At 33.0% G+C, this 25,606-nt stretch overlaps 1 protein-coding gene across 2 annotated transcripts in view; it reads right to left on the reverse strand.

Moving 5' to 3' along the window:
• LOC127724640 (nuclear pore complex protein Nup205-like) overlaps positions 1-25,606 on the reverse strand; it is a 263,442-nt gene that overhangs the window by 233,794 nt on the left and 4,042 nt on the right. For both annotated transcript variants that reach the window (XM_052231664.1, XM_052231663.1), the window contains exon 2: positions 5,487-5,629. In XM_052231664.1, the coding sequence (XP_052087624.1) occupies positions 5,487-5,629 (143 nt within the window). The remainder of the gene's footprint in view (positions 1-5,486; positions 5,630-25,606) is intronic.

Here is a 25,606-nt window from a genome sequence, read left to right on the forward strand (position 1 = left end):
ACAATTTCAGAGAGATCCATACACTTGAACACAAGTTATTGTCTGGAAACTACAAAAATGCTTATTTTTCTACCCTTTTTAGCCCCTTATTCCTAAACGTTTTGGGCAATTACACCCAAACTCAATTTCAGCTTTCCCTTTGTGATATGGAACCTTGTAGTACAATTTCAGAAATATCCATACACTTACACACAAGTTATTGTCATGAAACTGGAAAAATGCATGTTTTTTGCCCCTTTTTTGGCCCCTAATTCCTAATATTTTGAGGCAATTACCCCCAAAATCAATCCCAGCATTCCCTGTGTGATATGGATACTTGTGGTACAATTTCACAGAGATCCATACACTTGAACACAAGTTATTGTCTGGAAACTAGAAAAATGATTATTTTTGGACCCTTTTTGGCCCCTTATTCCTAAACGTTTTGGGCTATTACCCCCAAACTCAATTCCAGCTTTCCCTTTGTGATATGGAACCTTGTAGTACAATTTCAGAAAGATCCATACACTTACACACAAGTTATTGTCATGAAACTGGAAAAATGCTTGTTTTTTGCCCCTTTTTTTGCCCCTAATTCCTAATATTTTTAGGCAATTACCCCCAAAATCAATCCCAGCATTCCCTGTGTGATATGGAACCTTGTGGTACAATGTCAGAGAGATTCATACACTAACACACAAGTTATGTCTGGAAGTTACAAAAATGCTTATTTTTGGCCCCTTTTTGGCCCCTAATTCCTTAACTGTTGGTACCATAACCCCCAAAATCAATCCCAAACTTCCTTTTGTGGTATTGAACCTTATGGTAAAATTTCATAGAGATTCATTCACTTAAACTAAAGTTAGAGTGCGAAAACCAATGTGTCTTCGGACGACGCCGGACGACGCCAAACGACGACGATGACGACGCCAACGTCAACGTCATACCAATATACGACCGCAAAAATTTTTTTGCGGTCGTATAAAAATCAGCCCAATATCTGAAGGCGTTTAGAAAAAAAAGTCCAGATAACTGTGATTTTCAACAATTTATCAAAGTCCAAAGTCTGTAATTTTGGCAAAAATTAACAGAGCAGAATGAAACTTAAACTTGATCTGTAACTCATCATGGGTAACTCACATAGTGACATACCAAAAATCAGCCCAATATCTGAAGGCGTTTAGAAAAAAAGTCTGTATAACTGTGATTTTCAACAATTTATCAAAGTCCAAAGTCCGTAATTTCGACAAAAATTAACAGAGCAGAATGAAACTTAAACTTGATCTGTAACTCATCATGGTTAACTCACATACCAAAAATCAGCCCAATATCTGAAGGCGTTTAGAAAAAAAGTCTGTATAACTGTGATTTTCAACAATTTATCAAAGTCCAAAGCCAGTAATTTCCGCAAAAATTAGCAGAGCAGAACGAAACTTAAACTTGATCTGTAACTCATCATGGTTAACTTTCATACCAAAAATCAGCCCAATATCTGAAGACGTTTAGAAAAAAAATGGGTATAATGGTTTGTTGCGGAATGACGGAATGACGGACAAGGATAAAACTATATCGCCCTGACAACTTTGTTGCGGGGCCATAAAAAGTCCGGAGAAACTTACCCCCAGTATGTATCTGATCATTTGTTGTTTTATTAAGAATTGCTTGGCCAATTAAAGCATTGCTAATTAAAGCTGATAACTGATTTCACAGTGTCTAGGGTTTTTAGTATATCAATCAAAGCTATCTAAGTGGTTGGTAAGTATACAAAACTTTTAAGCCCATCATTTCTAGCAGTTTCATCTGGGTTATTTTCAAATGATAAATTTAGATGATTGAGACTGGGTTGATTTTGGGAATTTAACCCTTAACCATTTATAATTCAAAGAAGTTATAATTTCAAAAGTTTAATACCAGCAGTAAAATGAGTTATTCATAGTAGAATTAGGAGATAACTGTATTGCTAGGTAAACTCAATTTGTGACAGTAAAATCTACGATTTACGAAGGCCAAGCTTAAAATACAATACAGTTATCGCCATTCTAATGCCACATATTAAAATAAATTCCATTTAATAAATATTTTGGCTTAAAAATGCCATAAATGAAAAAGTGCACGAAACTGTTGCATAGTCTTTAGCATCTAAACAAGGTGACGTCATATGTATACTCGGGATGTCAAACATAAACACTTAGACATATTTATACTTTTCGTACGCTTCAGAATGGTTTCAATTTTGACAAAAAGAAGATTTTGAGGCTCAAAATGTGACTGTCTTGTTTATTTTTTTGAGAAATTACATACTCCAAAAAATCGGAATTCAAAATGGTGGCTTTCTTAGTTACGGACTGGTAGAACGTGGAATCTTACCCTTCAAAATATTTGTCAACGTCCAATGAAAATTATCATAACAAAGGAATTGCATTAGAATTACAATTACAGTTTTATATCCTACTTTTCTGTTGATCTGTTTTTGGAGAATGATTTATATCACAAATTTTCATAATTTTGTTAAATAAAATTTTGGAGGTCCAGGACATTGTGTAAGTTATAACTTGAGATTCTCATGAATGATTGTAGGCTAAAAAATGTAGTACAATTGGTCGGCTATTAATAAATAAAAATATAACAAGTCAGCTCAGTGATTATGCAACATTCTCATGACACAAATCATTCATTGTAAAATGATAACTCAAACAATCGCTCCATTCTGGGTTAAAATTGTTTTGAATGTAAAATCCAAGGGGGTACAAAGTCGATGTTGTATTAATTTCATTTAATTATCGACAGTATTAGTCCTTGGTGACTTTGAAAATCTCAATTTCCCTTGTCTGCACGTTTTTTTCTTACCTGTGCAACTTGTACCGATTTTGATGGCGACACGTCTTGCTATGAAGTCATAGCTATCCTCTTACTCATAATAAGTGAGTATTTCACTATACCAAAAAAACTTTTTTCAAGCAGTCACTGAACCATGAAAATGAGGTCAAGGACAATGGACATATAACAGACAGAAACTTCGTAACATAAGGTATCTGCATACAAGGTATGAAGCATCCAGGTCTTCTAGCTTCTGAAATATAAAGCTTTATACAAAGTTTATGCCGCCGCCAGATTGTAATATCTATGTCTCACATTCTGCAACTTTTGTCGCAGGCAGGAAAAATGAATAAACAGCTGCGCCATGAGCGCATGATACGCCCGTCTCTTTTTCAAAGAATAAAGTTCAATAACTTCTCAATGTCATATCAGAAATTCATGAAAAACTAAAGGGAGGCTATCTTAATACATATAAACCAGTTACCAAAGTCTCCTGATAACTGCTCAAAGCATTGTCCAATAAACTGCTTCGCTGAGCGCAGCTGGATACGCCCGCAGAGGTCGAACCCTGAACAGTTGGGGCAAAAATGGACACAATATTCAAGCTTGATACAGGTCTGAATTTGGATTGTAATTAAATATTAGACATATTATAGGTTTCTGAATAAATGTAGTCAAAGAACTTGAAATTGGTTATATGAATTGAATTTATATTCAATTAAGAGATTTCTTGCTGTTGTGCAATACACTATGCTGTTGCGCAATACTTAGTAAATCTGTTGTCAGACTATAAACAAATAAAATTTATAAAATTCTAAAGGGAGCTTACATCAATAGATATAATCAATTCACCAAAGTTTCATAAGAATTGCTGAAAGCATTTTTGAGTTATTGTCTGAAAACTGGAAAATCCCTCCTTTTTTAATGAATAAAACCCCATAACTCGGAACTGTAAAATCTAAAATTTATAAAATTCTAAATGGAGCTTACATCAATAGATACAGTGTATCAACAATTCATCAAAGTTTCATGAGAACTGCTGAAAGCATTTTTGAGTTATTGTCCGAAAACTGGAAAATCCCCCCTTTTTTATGAATAAAACCCCGTAACTTGGAAACGTAAAATCTAAAATTTATAAAAATCAAAAGGGAGCTCATGTCAACAGATATAAACAATTAACCAAAATTTCTTGCAAGTTGGTGAAAGCATTCTTGAGTTATTGTCCGAAAGCTGGAAAATCCCCCTTTTTTTAATGAATAAAACCCCATAACTCGGAAACGTAAAATCTAAAATTTATAAAAAACGAAAGGGAGCTCACGTCAATAGATATAAACAATTCACCAAAGTTTTATGCAAATTGATTAAAGCGTTTTTGAGTTAATGTCCGACATGTTGACGACGGACGGACAGACGGACAGACGGACGGACGGACAGACGGACAGACGGACGGACGGACAGACGGACAGACGGACAACGGTATACCATAATACGTCCCGTAAACGGGCGTATAAAAACTGGAAAATCCCACCCCACCCCCTTTTTATGAATAAAATCACATAAATCTGAAACGTAAAATCTAAAATTTATAATAATCGAAAGTGAGCTTACGTCAATAGATATAAACAATTCACCAAAGTCTCATGAAAACTGCTGAAAGCATTTTTGAGTTATTGTCCAAAAACTGGAAAATCCCCCTTTTTTTAATGAATAAAACCCAATAACTCAGAAACGTAAAATCTAAAATTTAAAAAAATCAAAAGGGAGCTTATGTCCATATATATAAGCAATTCACCAAAGTTTCTTGTAAATTGGTGAAAGCATTTTTGAGTTATTGTCCGAAAACTGGAAAATCCCCCTTTTTGTAATGAATAAAACCCCAGAACTCAGAAACGTCAAATTCAAAATTTATAAAAAAAACGAAAGGGAGCTCAGGTCAATAGATACAAACAATTCACCAAAGTTTCATGCAAATTGGTTAAAGTGTTTTTGAGTTAATGTCCGGCATGTTGACGACGGACGGATGGACAGACAGACGGACGGACAATGGTATACCATGGTGTATAAAAACAAGTTCACAAAACACTACACAGAAAACTGAAGTCAAGACTGAGCAAAGCGAACACACCAAAAACTGGGGGTGATCTCAGGTGCTTCTGAAAGGTAGGCAGATAGTGGCACCTGTTGTGAATTGGAACATGTGCGTGGTCATAAGTGACACCAATATTTTATAACAGTCAACCAACTTGTCAGAAAAACCACAACACAAAAGACTTTTCCAGGTATGCCAAATTCCAGGCCTTTTTGAAATACAAGTCAGGAGCCTGTAGTTCAGTGGTTGTCGTCGGTTCATGTCTGTCATATTTGTTTTTCGTGAAGTTTTGTAATAAATTAGGCTGTTAGTTTTCTCATTTGAATTGTTTTATATTTTTGTGTCAGGGCTTTTTATAGCCGACTATCATTGTTGAAGGCCTTACGGTTGCCTTTAATTGCTTACATCCACATCATTTGGAACTCTGGTGGATAACTGTCTCATTGGCAATCATACCACATCTCTTTATTTTTATATTGAGATGACATCCATAACTCTTTCGAAAGGGATAAAAATGTGAATTGACAGTGGACCACCACTTAACCTTTTCAGATGTCAATTCCTTAAAATGAATAGTTGTGCTTTAACAATGTATACATACTGGATTTCTAAGGAGAGAAATAAAATCAGGTTTATGTCTCTTCAATGCCACTTCAAGGTCATGCACTGCATCCACCTGCTTCCTACGAACTGCTGCATCAACTGTTCTCTCCAGTTCTTTATATGGTCCCCATAGCTGGGCCTCTGCAAGAATATATTGCTTTTACATAATGTAATTTTTTACATGAAGAGAACAATGAAGAAGAGCCTAAGTAAATGTATAATGTATACATGTGTGATCTAAATTATATTCATATTATATGAAGTCCAAAAAAAGATATGTTGTCACATGTGTTGAAGTTACAAACTATAAAATAAGAATCCCAGGCTGATTTATTTTTTCTTCAATATTTTCGTAATTATCTGAATTACTTCATTGACCTTTTTTCTGAAGTATCAAATTTGAGAAAATTTAGAAACTAATGCAAGGTTGGTCAGTAAAAACAGTCCAGGTCAATACTCTAGCAGTTGCTGAACCATGAAAATGAGGTCAAGACAATATACATATGACAGACAGACACTTCATAACATAAGGCATCTGCATACAACAGTCAGGGGTACTACTTGTACAAGAAATCTTTATTTACTTGAAGAAGTAAAAAAAATATACTTATATAAGTTAATTATAATGTTTGAATAATCTCCCCTTAATTTTCTCAAAAATTCACTTATATAAGTAAATTTTTTTTACAATCCCACAAAAATTCTCAAGTTTTGAGATGTAAAAACATGCCTTTAATGATTTTTCCCAGGTTAGCTCATAATTTTTTATTAGAGTTCAATGTTTCATCTCATTAATTCAACAAAGAAACTGATTGCACAAAGATCTTAGTATATGTAAGAGAATGATAATCCCTTTCTTCATGATTAAGTACGAGCGTTAGCGAGTACTTATCATGATGAAAGGGATTATCATTCTCTTACAAACTTAGAATATTGTAAAGTGCTCAAGGCTCAAATGATCTCTTGATTGATTTTATTCAAGAATTAGTTTCATTGTCCGTGAAATGTTTATAATTAATGGATGACTTCCCTTTTAGGCATTTCATTTATGTATTGGTCTTAGTGATGTTAGAATATAGCAAAGTGCTCTCGACCAATGAAAGTGTAGAATTTGGTGTTCCTTAATTGTGAAGAATGAATGTAAATCATGTTCTTAGTAAGGGATTATCCTTTTGTTTAGGCCTATTTACAGTTCAAAACAAAGAATTTGTATAAATGAGTTACAACTGTCTGAAGCACATTTATTAGGATTATTGATTTAAAGTTGAATTTTGAAACAAACAAAAATGATCAAAATAAGTTTGAAGTTTACTTGTGCAGTACAATTGATACCGTTTGTGTTATCATGTGAATACTTAGAACTTTCAAATTACAAAAAAAAATAAGCAATATCAAGAAGAAAAAGAAAAAAACTTTTAAAATCAAATATAACCTAAATCTTTAGCTACATGTATTACGCTTATCAAGTCAGATAACTGTATTCGCAGTTAGTAAGAATAGTCATTTCCAAAATACCGTTACATACAGGAAATTGAATTTACTTTTGAATTTCCTATAAAAAGCAATTCCTTTCAAAATTCAAAATTTAGTTAATTAAGTAGTATTTAATGTAAAGAGCTGGAATAAAATTGGCTTTGGAATACAATTTAGTTGTAACTCTGATTTTGAATTTATCTAATTGAACTGTAGATAAACAAAAAGATAATTCCTCACTAAAATATTACATAATTTACACTCATACTCACAATTAGGAAACTTATACAATTTCTACAATATCATTGTAACGTTGTGTCATCTAATGTCTAAAACACAATTTATTAAAATTTCCCAAATTAAAAGTAAGTCCTTAGTATATGTAAGAGAATGATAATCCCTTTCTTCATGATTAAGTACGAGCGTTAGCGAGTACTTATCATGATGAAAGGGATTATCATTCTCTTACAAACTTAGAATATTGTAAAGTGCTCAAGGCTCAAATGATCTCTTGATTGATTTTATTCAAGAATTAGTTTCATTGTCCGTGAAATGTTTATAATTAATGGATGACTTCCCTTTTAGGCATTTCATTTATGTATTGGTCTTAGTGATGTAAGGACTTACTTTTAATTTGGGAAATTTTAATAAATTGTGTTTTAGACATTAGATGACACAACGTTACAATGATATTGTAGAAATTGTATAAGTTTCCTAATTGTGAGTATGAGTGTAAATTATGTAATATTTTAGTGAGGAATTATCTTTTTGTTTATCTACAGTTCAATTAGATAAATTCAAAATCAGAGTTACAACTAAATTGTATTCCAAAGCCAATTTTATTCCAGCTCTTTACATTAAATACTACTTAATTAACTAAATTTTGAATTTTGAAAGGAATTGCTTTTTATAGGAAATTCAAAAGTAAATTCAATTTCCTGTATGTAACGGTATTTTGGAAATGACTATTCTTACTAACTGCGAATACAGTTATCTGACTTGATAAGCGTAATACATGTAGCTAAAGATTTAGGTTATATTTGATTTTAAAAGTTTTTTTCTTTTTCTTCTTGATATTGCTTATTTTTTTTTGTAATTTGAAAGTTCTAAGTATTCACATGATAACACAAACGGTATCAATTGTACTGCACAAGTAAACTTCAAACTTATTTTGATCATTTTTGTTTGTTTCAAAATTCAACTTTAAATCAATAATCCTAATAAATGTGCTTCAGACAGTTGTAACTCATTTATACAAATTCTTTGTTTTGAACTGTAAATAGGCCTAAACAAAAGGATAATCCCTTACTAAGAACATGATTTACATTCATTCTTCACAATTAAGGAACACCAAATTCTACACTTTCATTGGTCGAGAGCACTTTGCTATATTCTAAAGTATTTGAGCAAGGCCTTCAAAAATTGCTCCTTGGGGGCTTGTAAATGAGCAGTGTTCTGAAGATAACAGACAATGAGATTTTCATTGTCCATTAAATTACACTTAAATGATTAGTTAAGACATCTGCAAAGGACAGACAATTTAAAATTCTATTAGAGCTAAGAAGTCCTAAGAATTCAAGAAAAGAAGATAGGATGACTTTTTCACTTATATAAGTAAAAAAATCTGAATGTCTAAGGGACATAACTAAGCCAATTTTTTTTTTACCTTTACAAGTAAATAAAATACACTTGTATAAGTATCCTACAAATTTACTTATATAAGTATATTAATATTACTTCTTCAAGTAAATAAAAATTACTTGTACAAGTAGTACCCCTGACTGTACAAGGTACATGCATGAAGCATCCAGGTCTTCTACCTTCTGAAATATAAAACTTTAAATTCTAACGCTTTACATTTAATGAGGAAATGGAATTAATCTTCAATTTCATCCTTGCATAGTAGACAAACTCTCTGTTCTTAAGGTGTTCTAGTATAACTGCCAACTTCTATTAGTAATTTGCTATTACTAATTTAATTTTTATCATTTTAGAAATAACTTTTGTTAGGTCTAGTAGGAGATATTTTTCTAATTAGAAATTATTTTTAACTTTCAATACGTTCTTAGTTTATTACCATGACTATCTGATTTAGAGTCACAAAAAAGAGCTTGTTTCCAGGATTTTTTTAATTCCTCCTCTTAATTTCTTTAGAAATGAAAAATGTAATTTTGTCTTTTACATAGTACATGTATTTTGAATTTCCCAAACATGCTTAAAGTTTTCACTGTATATTTTCTTCACCATACTCTCACTATTCATATTAATAATATAAAGCCAGAAATTTATCGTATTTTTAAGAACTGTGTATGAATCTCTGACAATATTTTGAAGCAATTATAAAACACAGATGATTAATTTTTCTGAGAGATTTGTAATGTCATACCTTTTGAACCCAATCTTTATTTTGTTGAATATCTATGTTTGGTTTGTAACACTAGTGACCATTTAATTCAATTATGTGACTTTTATTTCAAAGTATAGTGATCTCTATGCCTTCTGACCATTCAATTCATTTAACACTTTTACTCGTACATGTACATGTTGTATGTTAATATTTTCAGGTCCAACATGATTCTTCAGAATATTGTAAAGTATGACATGAATATTTAAAGATGTGCAGTTACATAAGTAACACATATAGTTATTGATGGGTTTGTGTTGCTCAGTCTTTAGTTTTCTATAAAAGTGTTTTGAAGACCATTGTGGTTCTTTTCCATGTTTTCGTTCTTTTCTTTTTTTTTTGTCAAGTGTTGTCATTTCTATTCGTCATTTTAAATCTTATTGTCCCTTTTGGTATCTTACACATCTTTTTTAGATTTTTTTTTCAGTTGCTGCATGAGATTTTAGTATGATAATTCAATACATATATCTATTTAACAATTGATTTCTTTACTAAACAGTAACTTCTGCCATTGTTATTAGTTATAGTGTTACCACTTGAACAAAACAAAATTCAGAAGAATAAATTCTAATATTTACAAATTTTAAAATAAACTGTTATTACAGAGATATGTCTCGCTTTTTGGTTATTTCGATAATGCAAATGTTGAAATTAAAATAGCAACACTTTTACATGTAAGTTTTGCAAATATTCAAAGTCAATGAATCATGACTGAAAGTACATGGCCAAACAATCTCCATGGAAATGAGATGTTCCAATGCTAATACAACTGCATACCAAATACCATTGACTTATTATAAACTAAGCAAAATTTCAAATTCATTAAACCATAACTGAGGGGGCGGGGTCAAATAATCTCCATTGTAATGAGATGAACCAATGCTAATACAACTGCATACCAAATATCATTGACCTACCACTAGTGGTTCCCCATAAATCGACCTAATCACAAACAAATACATGAAAACTAAGCAAAAGTTTCAAAGTCAATAGACCATGACTGAGGGGGTGGATACAAATAATCACCATGGAAATGAGATATGCCAATGCTTATACAACTGCATACCAATTACCATTAACCTACCACTAGTGGTTCCCCATAAACTGACCTAATCACAAACTAATACATGAAAACTAAAAAAAAATTTCAAAGTCAATAGACCATGACTGAGGGGGCGGGGCCAAATAATCTCCATGGAAATGAGATATGCCAATGCTTATACAACTGCATACCAATTATCATTAACTTACCACTAGTGGTTCCCCATTAACTGACCTAATCACAAACTAATACATGGAAACTAAGCAAAAATTTCAAAGTCAATAGACCATAACTGAAGGGGCGGGGCCAAATAATCTCCATGGTAATGAGATGTGCCAATACTAATACAACTGCATACCAAATATCTTTAACTTACCACTAGTGGTTCACCATAAACTAGACCTAATCACAAACTAATACATTGTTGACGCCGCCGCGACCGACGCCGGAAATAGCATACCTATGTCTCGCTTTTTGACTCCATCAAGCGAGACAAAATTATTCTACATGTAACTTAATTCTTTGTCCTCCATCTTGGGATAGTTATGTACATCAGTTTAACCTAAGTGAATACATTTAACACTAGTCCATTTAAAACAATAAATCATTTCCTGCCTATTTCAACTGTGATGCACAAATCTGCTAAATGCAGGAAACTGAAGGGCCTTTAACATGTTTAGGTTGCAGTCTTGTAATTGACTGCTCCATAGGCTTACATGCTAAACAGCTGATCTTTGAAAAAAAAATTTAAAATAAAATGCTACATAGAAAATTTTTTCATATACATATCATGTATGTGAAATTGTGATTCAATGGGGAAAAAAGTGGGTCATGCCACGAAGAATAAAAAGTTAAGAAACCCTGAAGTCAAAACTACTTTTTTCTACTTTCTGTTTGCTGCTTTTACTAGACCGCACCTCTTCCAGTAAACACGATATCCTTCCACTTTCCTGGTTTGATATCCCCAAAAAGATGCAATTTTTTTTTCTCATTTGAATAGATGTTTCAATTCAGCATAAATTTTTAATCAAAAAGAAAAAATTGAGTCCAGAAAAAATTTCAGAAAAAAATGACTATTTTATTTCACCCCATGTTTTGACATGCACTGGAAACTGGTACTTTTACTCTTATGGCTCAAACTACAAATCAGCTTTATCCTATTTATTGACCTCATCACTTTGACATTCAACATGAAACCTAAACATGCTAATTTTGATTTTGTACAAATTATAATTCTTCTAATAAGTGCTTGTACAAATTAAAATTTGTACAAAATTTGACTAGAATTCACTTATAACTTGTACAATAATTTATAATATGGTTTGCTTAAAAAAGCATTGATACACACTATAGCATTTCTATTTAATGACCACACAGTAAACCTTATTTACAAAATACAAAAATAGTTTTGTATCATTTGTTTGAGCATGAGAGAGAATTATGGGATCAGGAATTGCACATCATCTTTTGCTTTTTACCCTTAAACAAGTTTGTATAGTTACATGCTGTACCGATAAATCAAATATAAGCCGATGAAATACAATTTTTATTTGAATTATTTGAATCTGGAATAATTTTGAATTCTGGAAAATTGACTAGAAATGTACATGTATGTTGAACACTAACCCAACTTTAGTGCATGTCTAAGGTTCAAGTTACTTTCACTGATATTCCAGTATGAACTAACTAACCCCACTTAGCCATGTTAGCTGTGCATGCATGGCTAGCCCTCTTTAATTTGGTTAGTTTTTATCATACATTTCTTATTAATTTTCCACAATTCAAAATTATTCCAGATTCAAATAATTTCTTGTTTTAACATTAATAAAATGCTTCACTGAGCGCAGCCTGATACAACCGCAGAGGTCGAACCCTGAACAGTTGGGGCAAGTTTGGACACAATATTCAAGCTTGATACTGTCTGAATTTGGATTGTGATCAGATTTTTGACATAATGTAGGTTTCTGACACAAAATAAATGTGGTAAAAAATCTTTAAAATTTGAAATGGGACATTTAATTTACCTAGAATGGTCTGATATCCAAAATCTAACAACATGGTTAGATTCAGCATATAAAAAACACCAACAATTTAATTTTAGTTGAAATCAAACATAGTTTAATTTTGGACCCTTCAAACCTTAATATGAATTAATTTGAAAACAGGGCCAAAAATAAAAATCTTAACGCACAATAAGATTCAGCAAATCATACAGCCGCAATAATTCAGTTTTTGATGAAATCAAACAAATTTTAATTTTGGACCCTTATGACCTCAATGTAGACCAATTTAAAAATGGGGACCAATATCCAAAAAAATTATACAAGGTTAGAACCCCCAAAAATTAAAGACTTAATTAATCCCATCGAAATTGGTTAAAACATTTGTATTTGTTTTCAATTGAAGATTTCTTGCTTTTGCGCAATACTGTGCTATTGTGCAATACTGTGCTATAGCGCAATACTGAGCAATTGAAGATTTCTTGCTTTTGCCCAATACTGTGCTATTATACAATACTGTGCAATTGAAGATTTCTTGCTATTGTGCAATACTGTGCAGTTGAAGATTTCAAATATTTAAAATTTCAAAAATTTTGAAGAAAAAAAATGAACCCCCCCCTTTTGGAGTAATTACCCCCAAACTCAATCCCAGCCTTCCCTTTATGGTATGGAACCTTGTAGTACAATTTTAGAGAGAACCCTACACTTAAACACAAGTTATTGTCTGGAAACTAGAAAAATGTTTGTTTTTGGTCCCTTTTTTTACCCTAATTCCTGAACGTTTGGGGCAATTAACCCCAAACTCAATCCCAGCCTTCCCTTTGTGAAATGGAACCCTGTGGTACAATTTCAGAGAGATCCATACACTTACACACAAATTATTGTCCGGAAACTACAAAAATTCTTGTTTTTGGCCCTTAATTCCTAAACTGTTGGTACCATCACCTCCAAAATCAATCCCCACCTTCCTTTTGTGGTATTTAATCTTCTGGTAATAAATGTGGATGGTGTCCTTGTGGACACAAATGATGCCCCCGCTTGCATATCATATAGTTATAAAGGGACATAACTGAAGAACGGTAAAAGTGACGCTACCCAAATTTGAACTTGATCTGAGTTTTGTGGTAATAAGCATTGTGTGTCTCATAACATTTGGTTGAGGCTAACTTAAGTAGAGAACAGAAACTAAAAATTCAGCAATTTTTCTATTTGTAAACACGGATAACTCTAGAACGGTTGTGTATAAGTTTTATAACATTTGGTTGAGACAAACTAAAGTTAGAGAACGGAAACGAAAAATTCAGCAAATTTTATGTTTATAAAGGGACATAACCAGGCCTCTACAATAACTAATAACTTGTTTTTCAACTTGTCCAATAGGACAAGTACATACCAAAACTTACTTGTCCGAATGGAATTGTAACTTGTCCAAAAAAAAAAACCTTTATATTAACCTTTTTTGCATTTAAGGTTGATTCAATGAACAAAATGAATTAAAACAATAGAACAGAATTTGATTTATATCTCTCGATATCCTTTTCAAAAATATGAGTCAAAAACAACTGAATCTAGTCATGTCTAGTCATAGGACTTCTAGGTTCTAGTTTTCATCAATGGCAAAGTCTCATCAGACTCTGCACATCAGGTAGTCTGGTAGGCCTGTCAGTCTACACTCATTTGGTTTGTTACAATCCTGCATGCATGGTCTTTTATATTGATAAAATATTGATTATTATGATTAATGCCTTACTACAATCAGCTTTGTTTTTAATATATTAAAATGTTTATTCAAACACAATCAAATATTGTTTTGTCTAAATATGATTTTATGAATTTTATGGTCGAATTTCTTCATTTTTCCTTTGAAAATATTTTTGCTAAATAAAATTTATCATATATTTATCATAAAGCAACATATTATGTACATGATGTAGGAAAACGAGGTACTGGGTTGTCTTGGTCCCAAAATGTCTCCATGGTGACGAACTGTCTATTTAACATGGAGCTGATTCGTTTCTGTGACTTTGCCGAACTGTCTTGTTACCTTATCTACAAAGCCCACCGCTGATCTGGTTTCCGATCCAGTAAACATGTCAAATTAATATTTGTGTTTATCTTCTTTTCTTGTTTTTTGTTTTTTAACTTTGATCATCAAAGTTGGATTTAATTTATTTTCTCACTTGTCCCATCGGACAAGCTTGATATGGCTTTAACTTGTCCTACCTTTTTTTCCTCTGGTATCGGACAATCGGACAAGCATTATTGTCGAGCCCTGCATAACTCAAGAATGGTAAAAGTGACGCCACCAAATTTCGTACTTAATCTGTATTATGTAGTAATAAGTAAAATTGAGAATTGAAATGGGGAATGTGTCAAAGAGACAACAACCCGACCATAGAACAGACAACAGCAGAAGGTCACCAACAGGTCTTCAATGCAGCGAGAAATTCCCGCACCCGGAGGCGTCCTTCAGCTGGCCCCTAAACAAATATATATACTAGTTTAGTGATAATGAACGCCATACTAAACTCCAAATTGTACACAAGAAACTAAAATTAAAAATAATACAAGACTAACAAAGGCTAGAGGCTCCTGACTTGGGACAGGCGCAAAAATGGGGCGGGGTTAAACATGTTTATGAGATCTCAACCCTCCCCCTATACCTCTAGCCAATGTAGAAAAGTAAACGCATAACAATACGCACATTAAAATTCAGTTCAAGAGAAGTCCGAGTCTGATGTCAGAAGATGTAACCAAAGAAAATAAACAAAATGACAATAATACATAAATAACAACAGACTACTAGCAGTTAACTGACATGCCAGCTCCAGACTTCAATTAAACTGATTGAAAGATTATGTCTTCATCATATGAATATCAGGCACAATCCTTCCCGTTAGGGGTTTAGTATCATACCATCATAACATATATGAGAAGAACATAACCCGTGTCATGCCAACAACTGGTTTTTAAATAATTGTGTTTAGTGCCGATGCAAAGACCCTATAAGTGAATCAATATTAACGCCAAAATATGCAATCTTTAATGACCTGACAACAGTATCGTAACTATAACCCTTCTTAATAAGTCTATTTAAAGGTTTTGTTAGCTTCAGAGGTAAATACTGACATTTTTGTGCTTTATAAAGAATATTTCCATAAAAATTGGATGTGAAATACCTGAACGTACAAGAAGTCTGCATGTTGAGCTATATTACGAATGATATCCTTATACCGATGATAAAATTTAGTAAATGTTTTGACTAGTTTGTGATATCGAAAACCCTGGTGTAATAATTTTTCAGTAATACATAAATTTCTCTCGTTAAAATCTAAAACATTGTTACATACACGAGCGAATCGTATTCAATCATTGTGTATAAGTTTCATAACATTTGGTTGAGGCAAACTAAAGTTAGAGAATTGTACATTATCTTAGTTTTGAGGTAATGAATATTGTGTATAGGTTTCATAATGTTTGGTTGGGGCAAACTTAAGTTACAGAATGGAAACTAAAAATTTTGCAATCTTTCGATTTATAAAGGGGCATAACTCAATAATGGTTAAAGTGACACTACCCAAATTCAACTTGATCTTTGTTTAATCAGTGGAAGGCAAAATTAAACATTGCATTGTATAAAGCATTGATACATAATCATGGACAAAGGAAGATAACTCCAATTTTAATAAAATGCTCCGCTGGGCGCAGCTTGATACGACCGCAGAGGTCGAACCCTGAAAAGTTGGGGTAAGTATGGACACAACATTCAAGCTTGATACAGCTCTGAATTTGGATTGTGATTAAATATTTGACACAGCATAGGTTTCTGACACAGAATGAATGTGGTCTAAGAACTTAAATTTTTTAATTTACCTATTATGGTCCAATATCCAAAATCTAAATACATGGTTAGATTCAGCATAGCAAAGAATCAAAAGAATTCAATTTTTGATGAAATCAAACAAAGTTTAATTTTTGACCCTTTTGACCTCAATATGAACTAATTTGATAGCGGGGCCCACAAATAAAAAATCTAAATACATGGTTAGATTCAGCATATCAAAGAACCCCATATATTCAATTTTTGTTGAAATCAAACAAAGTTTAATTTTGGACCCCAACTTGGACCAACTTGAAAACTGGGCCCATAATCAAAAATCTAAACACATGTTTAGATTCAGCATATCAAAGAACCCCAAGAATTCAATTTTTGTTAAAATCAAACTAAGTTTAATTGTGGACCCCTTGGGCCTTAATGTAGACCAATTTCAAAAACGGGACCCAAAATTAAAAATATAACTACACGGTTAGATTTTGGCATATCAAAGAACCCCAATAATTCAATTTTTGATGAAATCAAACAAAGTTTAATTTTGGACCCTTTTGACCTCAATATGAACCAATTTGAGAGCAGGCCCACAAATAAAAAATCTAAATACATGTTTAGATTCAGCATATATATCAAAGAACCCCATAATATTCAATTTTTGTTGAAATCACACAAAGTTTAATTTGGACCCCAATTTGGACCAACTTGAAAACTGGGCCCAAAATCAAAAATCTAAATACATGTTTAGATTCAGCATATCAAAGAACCCCATATATTCAATTTTTGTTAAAATCAAACTAAGTTTAATTTTGGACCCTTTGGACATTAATGTAGACCAATTTGAAAACTAGACCCAAAATTAACAAGAGTGCACACGCTGAAATGTCTCGCCTTCTTTACTAACCATTGATATTATGTTGATAGTCCTAAATGAAAGCTTTACTACAACTATTACATAAACATAACATGATCCAAGAAAATGAAGTCAAGGTCATATAAACCAAACGAGAAATACATGTCACCTTACAATCATTCAATACACTAAATATAGTTGACCAATTGCTTATAGTTTCTAAGAAACAGACTTAACCAAGAAAACTAAACATTGACCAATGAATCGTGAAAATGAGGTCAAGGTCAGATAAACCATGCCAGGCAGACATGAACAGCTTACAATCCTTCCATACACCAAATATAGCTGACCTATTGCTTATAGTTTAAGAAAAACAGACTGAAACACATAAACTTAACACTGAGCAATGAACCGTGAAAATGAGGTTAAGGTCAAATAAAACCTGCAAGACTGACATGTACATCATAGAATATTTCCATACACCAAATATAGTAGACTTATTGCATATAGCAGAGTTGGAAATTATAGCCCGCCCGACCGCCCGCGACGGCCTATTTTACAATCGGGCGGTCAAAAATTAAATTTCAACAGTCCGGTGGACGGTCTATTTTTTGCAGGTGGTTGGGATTACCTTTTTCTATTTTTGGAATGAGTTCTCAGTATTTCCCCATTCATAACAGCACGTAAGAATCATGACTGCCAATTAACCTTTTACTACCACGTGTTTCTACGCGATTTCTGCAGGGAACATGGTGATACCTGTTGTTTGTAAGATCAGCACTCATTGGCTTGTTGGTATCGAATCGTCCAATCGCGATCGCGTTTATTAAATAAAAAATAAATATTAGAGGAAATCGAAAGTACAAATTTGTTTTGGTAAACTCATGTCTTTACGACAGTACTTGGGCCTTTCGTCGCCGAAAAAGCGAACTGCTGTTGACTCAACAGGAAAAAATAAATTGTACGATCAGTCTAAGAGGAAGCGGACAATTGTTCCTTGTTGGAAAACGGAGTTCGAGTGGTTGAGTTTCAAATATTGTGAAAATGAGGAGCAATAAAATTATAAATGAAACCAAAATTTTATTTTTATTTGCTTAAAAGTAATTTTGTGGAACAAAGGTACAAACAAAGGCATGCTGAATTACACTGAAGACAAACTAACACCCCCAGTGCCCACCCCAAATTCTAAAAATTAAATCACACCTTGCTTCTGAACAAATGGTCATTAGGCTTAGCAGTGTCTGCTTAAATGTGCACTGTAAGTCTTGTTGCAGTGTGTATTTACAAAAGCAGTCATAAGTCATTTTCATCACAAAAAATCCTCAAGTTTATCTAATAATACTTCTAGTCATTAAAACATCTCAAAACACAAAAACATAATTTAGAATCTTGAAAATGGGTTTGATTTTTATTGCATTAATTTTCAGGGCTGGTAAATTTTGATCAGAACAGGTAATTTTTTTATGCAGCCAGCCCTGTGGTCTGGTAGACATTTCCAGTGAGTTTCCTACCCTGAGATATAGTATAAGAAATAAAGACAAAAACTCAAAAACTTAACTTTGACCACTGAACCATGAAAATGAGGTCAAAGTCAGATGACACCTGCCAGTTGGACATGTACACCTTACAATCATTCCATACACCAAATAAAGTAGACCTATTGCATAAAGTATAAGAAAAATGGACCAAAACACAAAAACTTAACTATAACCACTGATCCATGAAAATGAGGTCAAGGTCAGATGACACCTGCCAGTTGGACATGTACACCTTACAGTCCTTCCATACACCAAATATACTAGACCTATTGCTTATAGTATCTGAGATATGGACTTGACCACCAAAACTTAACCTTGTTCACTGATCCATGAAATGAGGTTGAGGTCAAGTGAAAACTGTCTGACAGGCATGAGGACCTTGCAAGGTATGCACACACAAAATATAGTTATCCTATTACTTATAATAAAAGAGAATTTAACATTACAAAGAATCTGAACTTTTTTTTCAAGTAGTCACTGAACCATGAAAATGAGGTCAAGGACATTGGACATGTGACTGACCGAAACTTCGTAACATGAGGCATCCATATACAAAGTATGAAGCATCCAGGTCTTCCACCTTCTAAAATATAAAGCTTTTAAGAAGTTAGCTAACGCCTCCGCTGCCGGATCACTATCCCTATGTCGAGCTTTCTGCGACAAAAGTCGCAGGCTCGACAAAAATCTAAATACACGGTCAGATTCGGCATAACAAACAAATAAATGTGGTCAAAGATTTTACAAATCTAATGCGCCATACTGTCAGAGTTCGCGAAAACTTATTTCGACCCGTCGGTCATGGGACCGACAAAGCATGATTATTTGTCAGTCCTACAAAATTTTAGCCAGTCCTACAAAATCTGTCAATTTTATCCTGAAATAAAATTAATAACATATTTTATCGAAAAATAACTTTACTAATATTAGTTTGATTCTTCGCACCCACAGGCAAATTAACAATGAAGGACCAGTTCAGGTCTTCTGATTGTTCTTATTTAAAGTCATCTTCACTATCCATTTCATCATATGAATCGCTTTCTCGGCTGTTACAGTATTTGTTTGCTCCATTGAAGGGTTCAATCGCCGATTGTTTGCCAGGGATGGCTCTATGAACAAATTTAGTAGGCCACGTGTAAATCGCCGCTTTGTTTTGTTTATAATAAATCCGTAAACCAGTACCGGAAATTGGCAGCGGGTACATCTGATAACCGATGTAAACACTTATTGGAAACAGTTACGGTACATCTAATAACCGATGTAAAAAAAGTGCTGAAATATGCACTACAACGGCCGCTTTTAGATCAGTCATCGGGACCGGCACTAGCCTTCAAAATACTGGTCCGAGCCTCATTTTGACTGATAGGACCGACAGGACCGACCATTTTCGCGAACTCTGTACTGTGCAATTAAAGATTACTTCTTGAAATTTTTCAATATTTGAAATTTGAAAAAAAAATAATATTTGAAGAATAATTCTTTTTAATTTCTGAAATCTGAAATGAGAAAAAATTGACCCCCCACAATTTCTTTCCCCCCCCCCCCCCCCTTTTTCCCCCAAAAAATTCTTTCCCTCAAGATATGGTCATAATCTCAATTCAAATTTCCAATGGAATTTGCAACCATAATTACCCATTTAAATTTACCATAGTGCTAACTTAATCTATTTTATAATAGAATTTAAAATATGGTGTCAAATCTTTCATATGGATTTTTTGGTAAAAAAAAAAAAAGATGCAACATTTGCAGATATTTTTAGTGGTCTTGCTTTATAAATATGCATTTCTTTAAACATAATTTAAAAGCAGTGTAAGGGAAGTAATCAAAACGTTGTATTTGGATTACCTCCCTTACACTTAATTGTTCATTAACCATTACTTTATACATAATTTAAAAGCAGTGTAAGGGAGGTAATTCAAATGATGTATTTGATTTATCTCCCTTACACTGCTTTAAATTATGTTTTGTACTAGAGTATTTGTCCATTAACCAGGACAACCTTGTTTTTCCCCCTTTTTTGCCCCTAATTCATAAATGGTTTGAGCCATAAAGCAAATCCTAACCATCCCTTTGTGGTATGGAAACTTGTGGTATAATTTCAGAGAGATCCATACACTGTTCCACAAGTTGTTGTCTGGAAACTAGAAAATGCTTATTTTTGGCCCCTAATTCCTTAACTGTTGGTACCATAACCCCCAAAATCAATCCCAATCTTCCTTTTGTGGTATTTAACCTTATGGTAAAATTTCATAGAGATCCATTCACTTTAACTAAAGTTATAGTGCGAAAACCAATGTGTCTTCGGACGATAACGACGCCGGACGACCACGACAATGACGCCAACGTCATACCAATATACGACCGCAAAAAATTTTTTGTGGTCGTATAAAAATTACTTGAATAATGACATTGATATTTTTTGAAATTACATTTAGTTAAGACAAACTCAAGTTAGAGAACGGAAACGAAAAATTCAGCAATTTTTTCATTTGTAAAGGGGCATAACCCTAGAATGGTAATCAAAGTGCTTGTAACCACTGAATGGTGAAGATTGCTTTAATTTATCAGTGGGAAGTAAAATTGAATATTGCATTGTATAAAGCATTTGTTGTAGTTGATTCAAATACCATTATGCACAAAGAAAGATAACTCCAATTTTCAAAGAAGACTAAAATATTTTTAGAAATGAAGGGTAATAAAATACTCCGCAGGGCGCAGCTTGATACGACCGCAGAGGTCGAACCCTGAACAGTTGGGGCAAGTATGGACACAACATTCAAGCTTGATACAGCTTTGCATTTGGATTGTGATTAAATATTTGACACAGCATAGGTTTCTGACACAGAATGAATGTGGTCTAAGAACTTAAAAATTTTAAATTGGACATTCACCTATTATGGTCCAATATCCAAAATCTAAATACATGGTTAGATTCAGCATATCAAAGAACCCCAAGAATTCAATTTTTGATGAAATCAAACAAAGTTTAATTTTGGACCCTTTTCACCTCAATGTGGACAAAGTTGATAACGGGGCCCTAAAATCAAAAATCTAAATACATGGTTAGATTCAGCATATCAAAGAACCCCATATATTCAATTTTTGTTGAAATCAAACAAAGTTTAATTTTGGACCCCGATTTGGACCAACTTGAAAACTGGGCCCATAATCAAAAATCTAAATACATGTTTAGATTCAGCATATCAAAGAACCCTAAAAATTCAATTTTTGTTAAAATCAAACTAAGTTTAATTTTGGACCCTTTGGACCTTAATGTAGACCAATTTGAAAACAGAACCAAAAATTAAGAATCTAAATACACGGTTAGATTCGGCATATCAAAGAACCCCAATAATTCAATTTTTGATGAAATCAAACAAAGTTACATTTTGGACCCTTTGGACCTCAATGTGGACCAATTTAAAAACGGGGCCCAAAATCCAAAAACTTAATACACGGTTAGATTCAGCATATTAAAGAACCCCAAGAATTCAAGAATAAAACCCCATTGAAATTGATCAAGAAATAAGCAATTTATACGAAGTATCTTCTTTTGCACAATACTGTGCAATTGAATATTTCTTGCTATTGCGCAATACTGTACAATTGACAATTTCTTGCTATTGCGCAATATTGTGCTATTGGATATTTCTTGCTATTGCACAATACTGTGCAATTGAAGATTTCTTGCTATGACGCAATACTGTGCAATTGAAGATTTCTTGCTATTGTGCAATACTGTGCAATTGAAAATTTCTTGCTATTGCACAATACTTATTATATAATAATTTACACATCCTGTTTGGTGTGTATCTCCTACCATATCATTATTATTTGCTTTTAAATATTAATCAGAAATAACCAACTTAAAATGGAAAATTTTAAAAGAAAAAAAAAAGGAAAAAAAGAAAAAAAAAGAAAAAAAAAAATCCCCCTCCCAAATTTTTTGAACCCCCTTATGATTCATCACCCCCAAACTCAAACCCAGCCTTCCCATTGTGGTATGGTACCTTGCAGTACAATTTCAGAGAGATCCATACACTTGAACACAAGTTATTGTCTGGAAACTAGAAATATGCTTATTTTTGGCCCCCAATTCCTAAACGTTTCGGGCAATTACCCCCAAACTCAATTCCAGCTTTCCCTTTGTGATATAGAACCTTGTAGTACAATTTCAGAAATATCCAAACACTTACACACAAGTTATTGTCATGAAACTAGAAAAATGCTTGTTTTTTGCCCCTTTTTTGGCCCCTAATTCCTAAAATTTTGAGGCAATTACCCCCAAAATCAATTACAGCCTTCCCTTTGTGATATGGAACCTTGTGGTACAATGTCAGAGAGATCCATACACTTACACACAAGTTATTGTCTGGAAGTTACAAAAATGCTTATTTCTGGCCCCTTTTTGGCCCCTTATTCCTTAACTAATGGTACCATAACCCCCAAAATCAATCCCAACCTTCCTTTCGTGGTATTGAACCTTATGGTAAAATTTCATGGAGATCCATTCACTTAAACTAAAGTTAGAGTGCGAAAACCAATGTGTCTTCGGACGACGCCGGACGCCGCCAGACGACGACGACGACGACGACAACGTCATACCAATATACGACCAAAAAATTTTTAAAATTGCTTTAATTTATCAGTGGAAGGAAAAATTAAACATTGCATTTTATAAAGCATTGATTGTAGTTGATTCAACTATAATCTTGACTAAGGAAGATAACTCCAATTTTAAAAATGACTTGATATTTAGAAAAAAAAAAAAAAAAATGTTATTTTTCCATTTGTAAAGTGCATAACTCTAGAACAGTAAAGGTGACGGCACCAAAATTCAAACTTGATCTGTATATTGTGGTAATAAGCATTGTGTATAAGTTTCATAACATTTGGTTGAGGCAAACTTAAGTTAGAGAACGGAAACGGAAAATTTAGCAATTTTTTTCATTTGTAAAGGAGCATAACTCTAGAACGGTAAAAGTGACGCCACCAAAATTCAAACTTGATCTGTATTAAGTAGTAATAAGCATTGTGTATAAGTTTCATAACATTTGGTTGAGACAAACTAAAGTTAGAGAACGGAAACCAACTTTAGGACGTACGGACGGATGGAAGGACGGACGTACAGACGGACAAGGGTAAAACTTAATGCCCCCTCCGCTACGGCGGGGGCATTAAAAATTATTTCCCCATCTTCATTTGGTTAATTGTTTCTATTTAAATGACATCTACTTTTGTTTCTTAGCATTGTTGACACTGCTTTCAAAGTGAAGAAGATTTCATCACTAATATTTTTTTTAAATGAATATTTGACATGTCACATATGTTACAAATGTTTATTGGTAAAAGATGGCGTCCAGAATCAATTTTATAATGGTCAAACTATCTTCTGTTGTATTTTTCTGGATGCTTTGGTATATCCTCTTTCTGAATCAATTTTTTTTTTTTCAACCTGTGTCACATTCTAAAATATAACTATGATGTCCCATTTTATGTCATGGCTAAATGGACAGACCCACATATAGCTATGAATGTGTTGTGAAAGTGTCAATTGCTTTTAAGCTGCAAAAAAAGAATTAGTGCCAAATATCCTTTGGATCTGACAAGTTTTTACCAATCAAAGCTACAATTACCCTGGGATTATTATACAATATATTATGTCCCAGAATAACCTTGGCTCATAAGTTAACTGTAAAAATCGTTTTAGGCTATTGAACTGCAAATTGTGCTCGTTTGATAAATATTGAAATTGAAATGCCGACTGACTGATTTTACTGGGGAAAATAATTATGATGATCAATTACAAGGTTGATAAATAATTAACGGATTAGTGACCCATCCGATGGCGATAAGCGGATTATCTGTAATCACAATTTATAACACCTGTTGTTAATGTTAATTAGCTGAGGGTCATAAACTTGTCAGAAACAATAAGACAGGTAGAATTATAGTATTTTCATGCGAAAATATCTTTACTCTTTCCAAATTTAAGTGAAGAAATTGATTTGGAATGCTTTCGTCATTTAGAAAATTGTTTCGTAATTGACGAAAATGACGAGCGCTAGCAAAATCACTGACTTAAACTAAAGTTATTGTGCGAAAACCAATGTGTCTTCGGACGACAACGACGCTGTCATACCAATATATGACCTCAAAAATTATTTGCGGTTGTATAAAAACCGCTGAAACACTAAATTAGTGTTGGATTGATGTAAAGCTATTGCAAGTCTAGTAATACTAGCATCATGTGATCATTATTTTGTAATAAAATTACAATAAAATACTAATAGTATGTATACAGAGTCTTCCTAATAAGATTTTTTGCTATCTGAATTCTAATTGATGTTGGAATATGTGGATGTTAGGTGTCACTTTTATACAAACCAAGGTAAAGAAACAATAATATTTTAAATATATAGGACAATCAGGCCTCTACAATAACTTTTTTTTCAACTTGTCCAGTAGGACAAGTACAACCCAAAACTTACTTGTCCGCTACGGCGGGGGCATTAAAAATTATTTCCCCATCTTCATTTGGTTAATTGTTTCTATTTAAATGACATCTACTTTTGTTTCTTAGCATTGTTGACACTGCTTTCAAAGTGAAGAAGATTTCATCACTAATATTTTTTTTAAATGAATATTTGACATGTCACATATGTTACAAATGTTTATTGGTAAAAGAAGGCATCCAGAATCAATTTTATAATGGTCAAACTATCTTCTGTTGTATTTTTCTGGATGCTTTGGTATATCCTCTTTCTGAATCAATTTTTTTTTTTTCAACCTGTGTCACATTCTAAAATATAACTATGATGTCCCATTTTATGTCATGGCTAAATGGACAGACCCACATATAGCTATGAATGTGTTGTGAAAGTGTCAATTGCTTTTAAGCTGCAAAAAAAGAATTAGTGCCAAATACCCTTTGGATCTGACAAGTTTTTACCAATCAAAGCTACAATTACCCTGGGATTAT

The sequence above is a fragment of the Mytilus californianus genome, unplaced genomic scaffold (assembly GCF_021869535.1).
Source record: "Mytilus californianus isolate M0D057914Y unplaced genomic scaffold, xbMytCali1.0.p SCAF_14, whole genome shotgun sequence".
Classification (NCBI taxonomy): domain Eukaryota; kingdom Metazoa; phylum Mollusca; class Bivalvia; order Mytilida; family Mytilidae; genus Mytilus; species Mytilus californianus.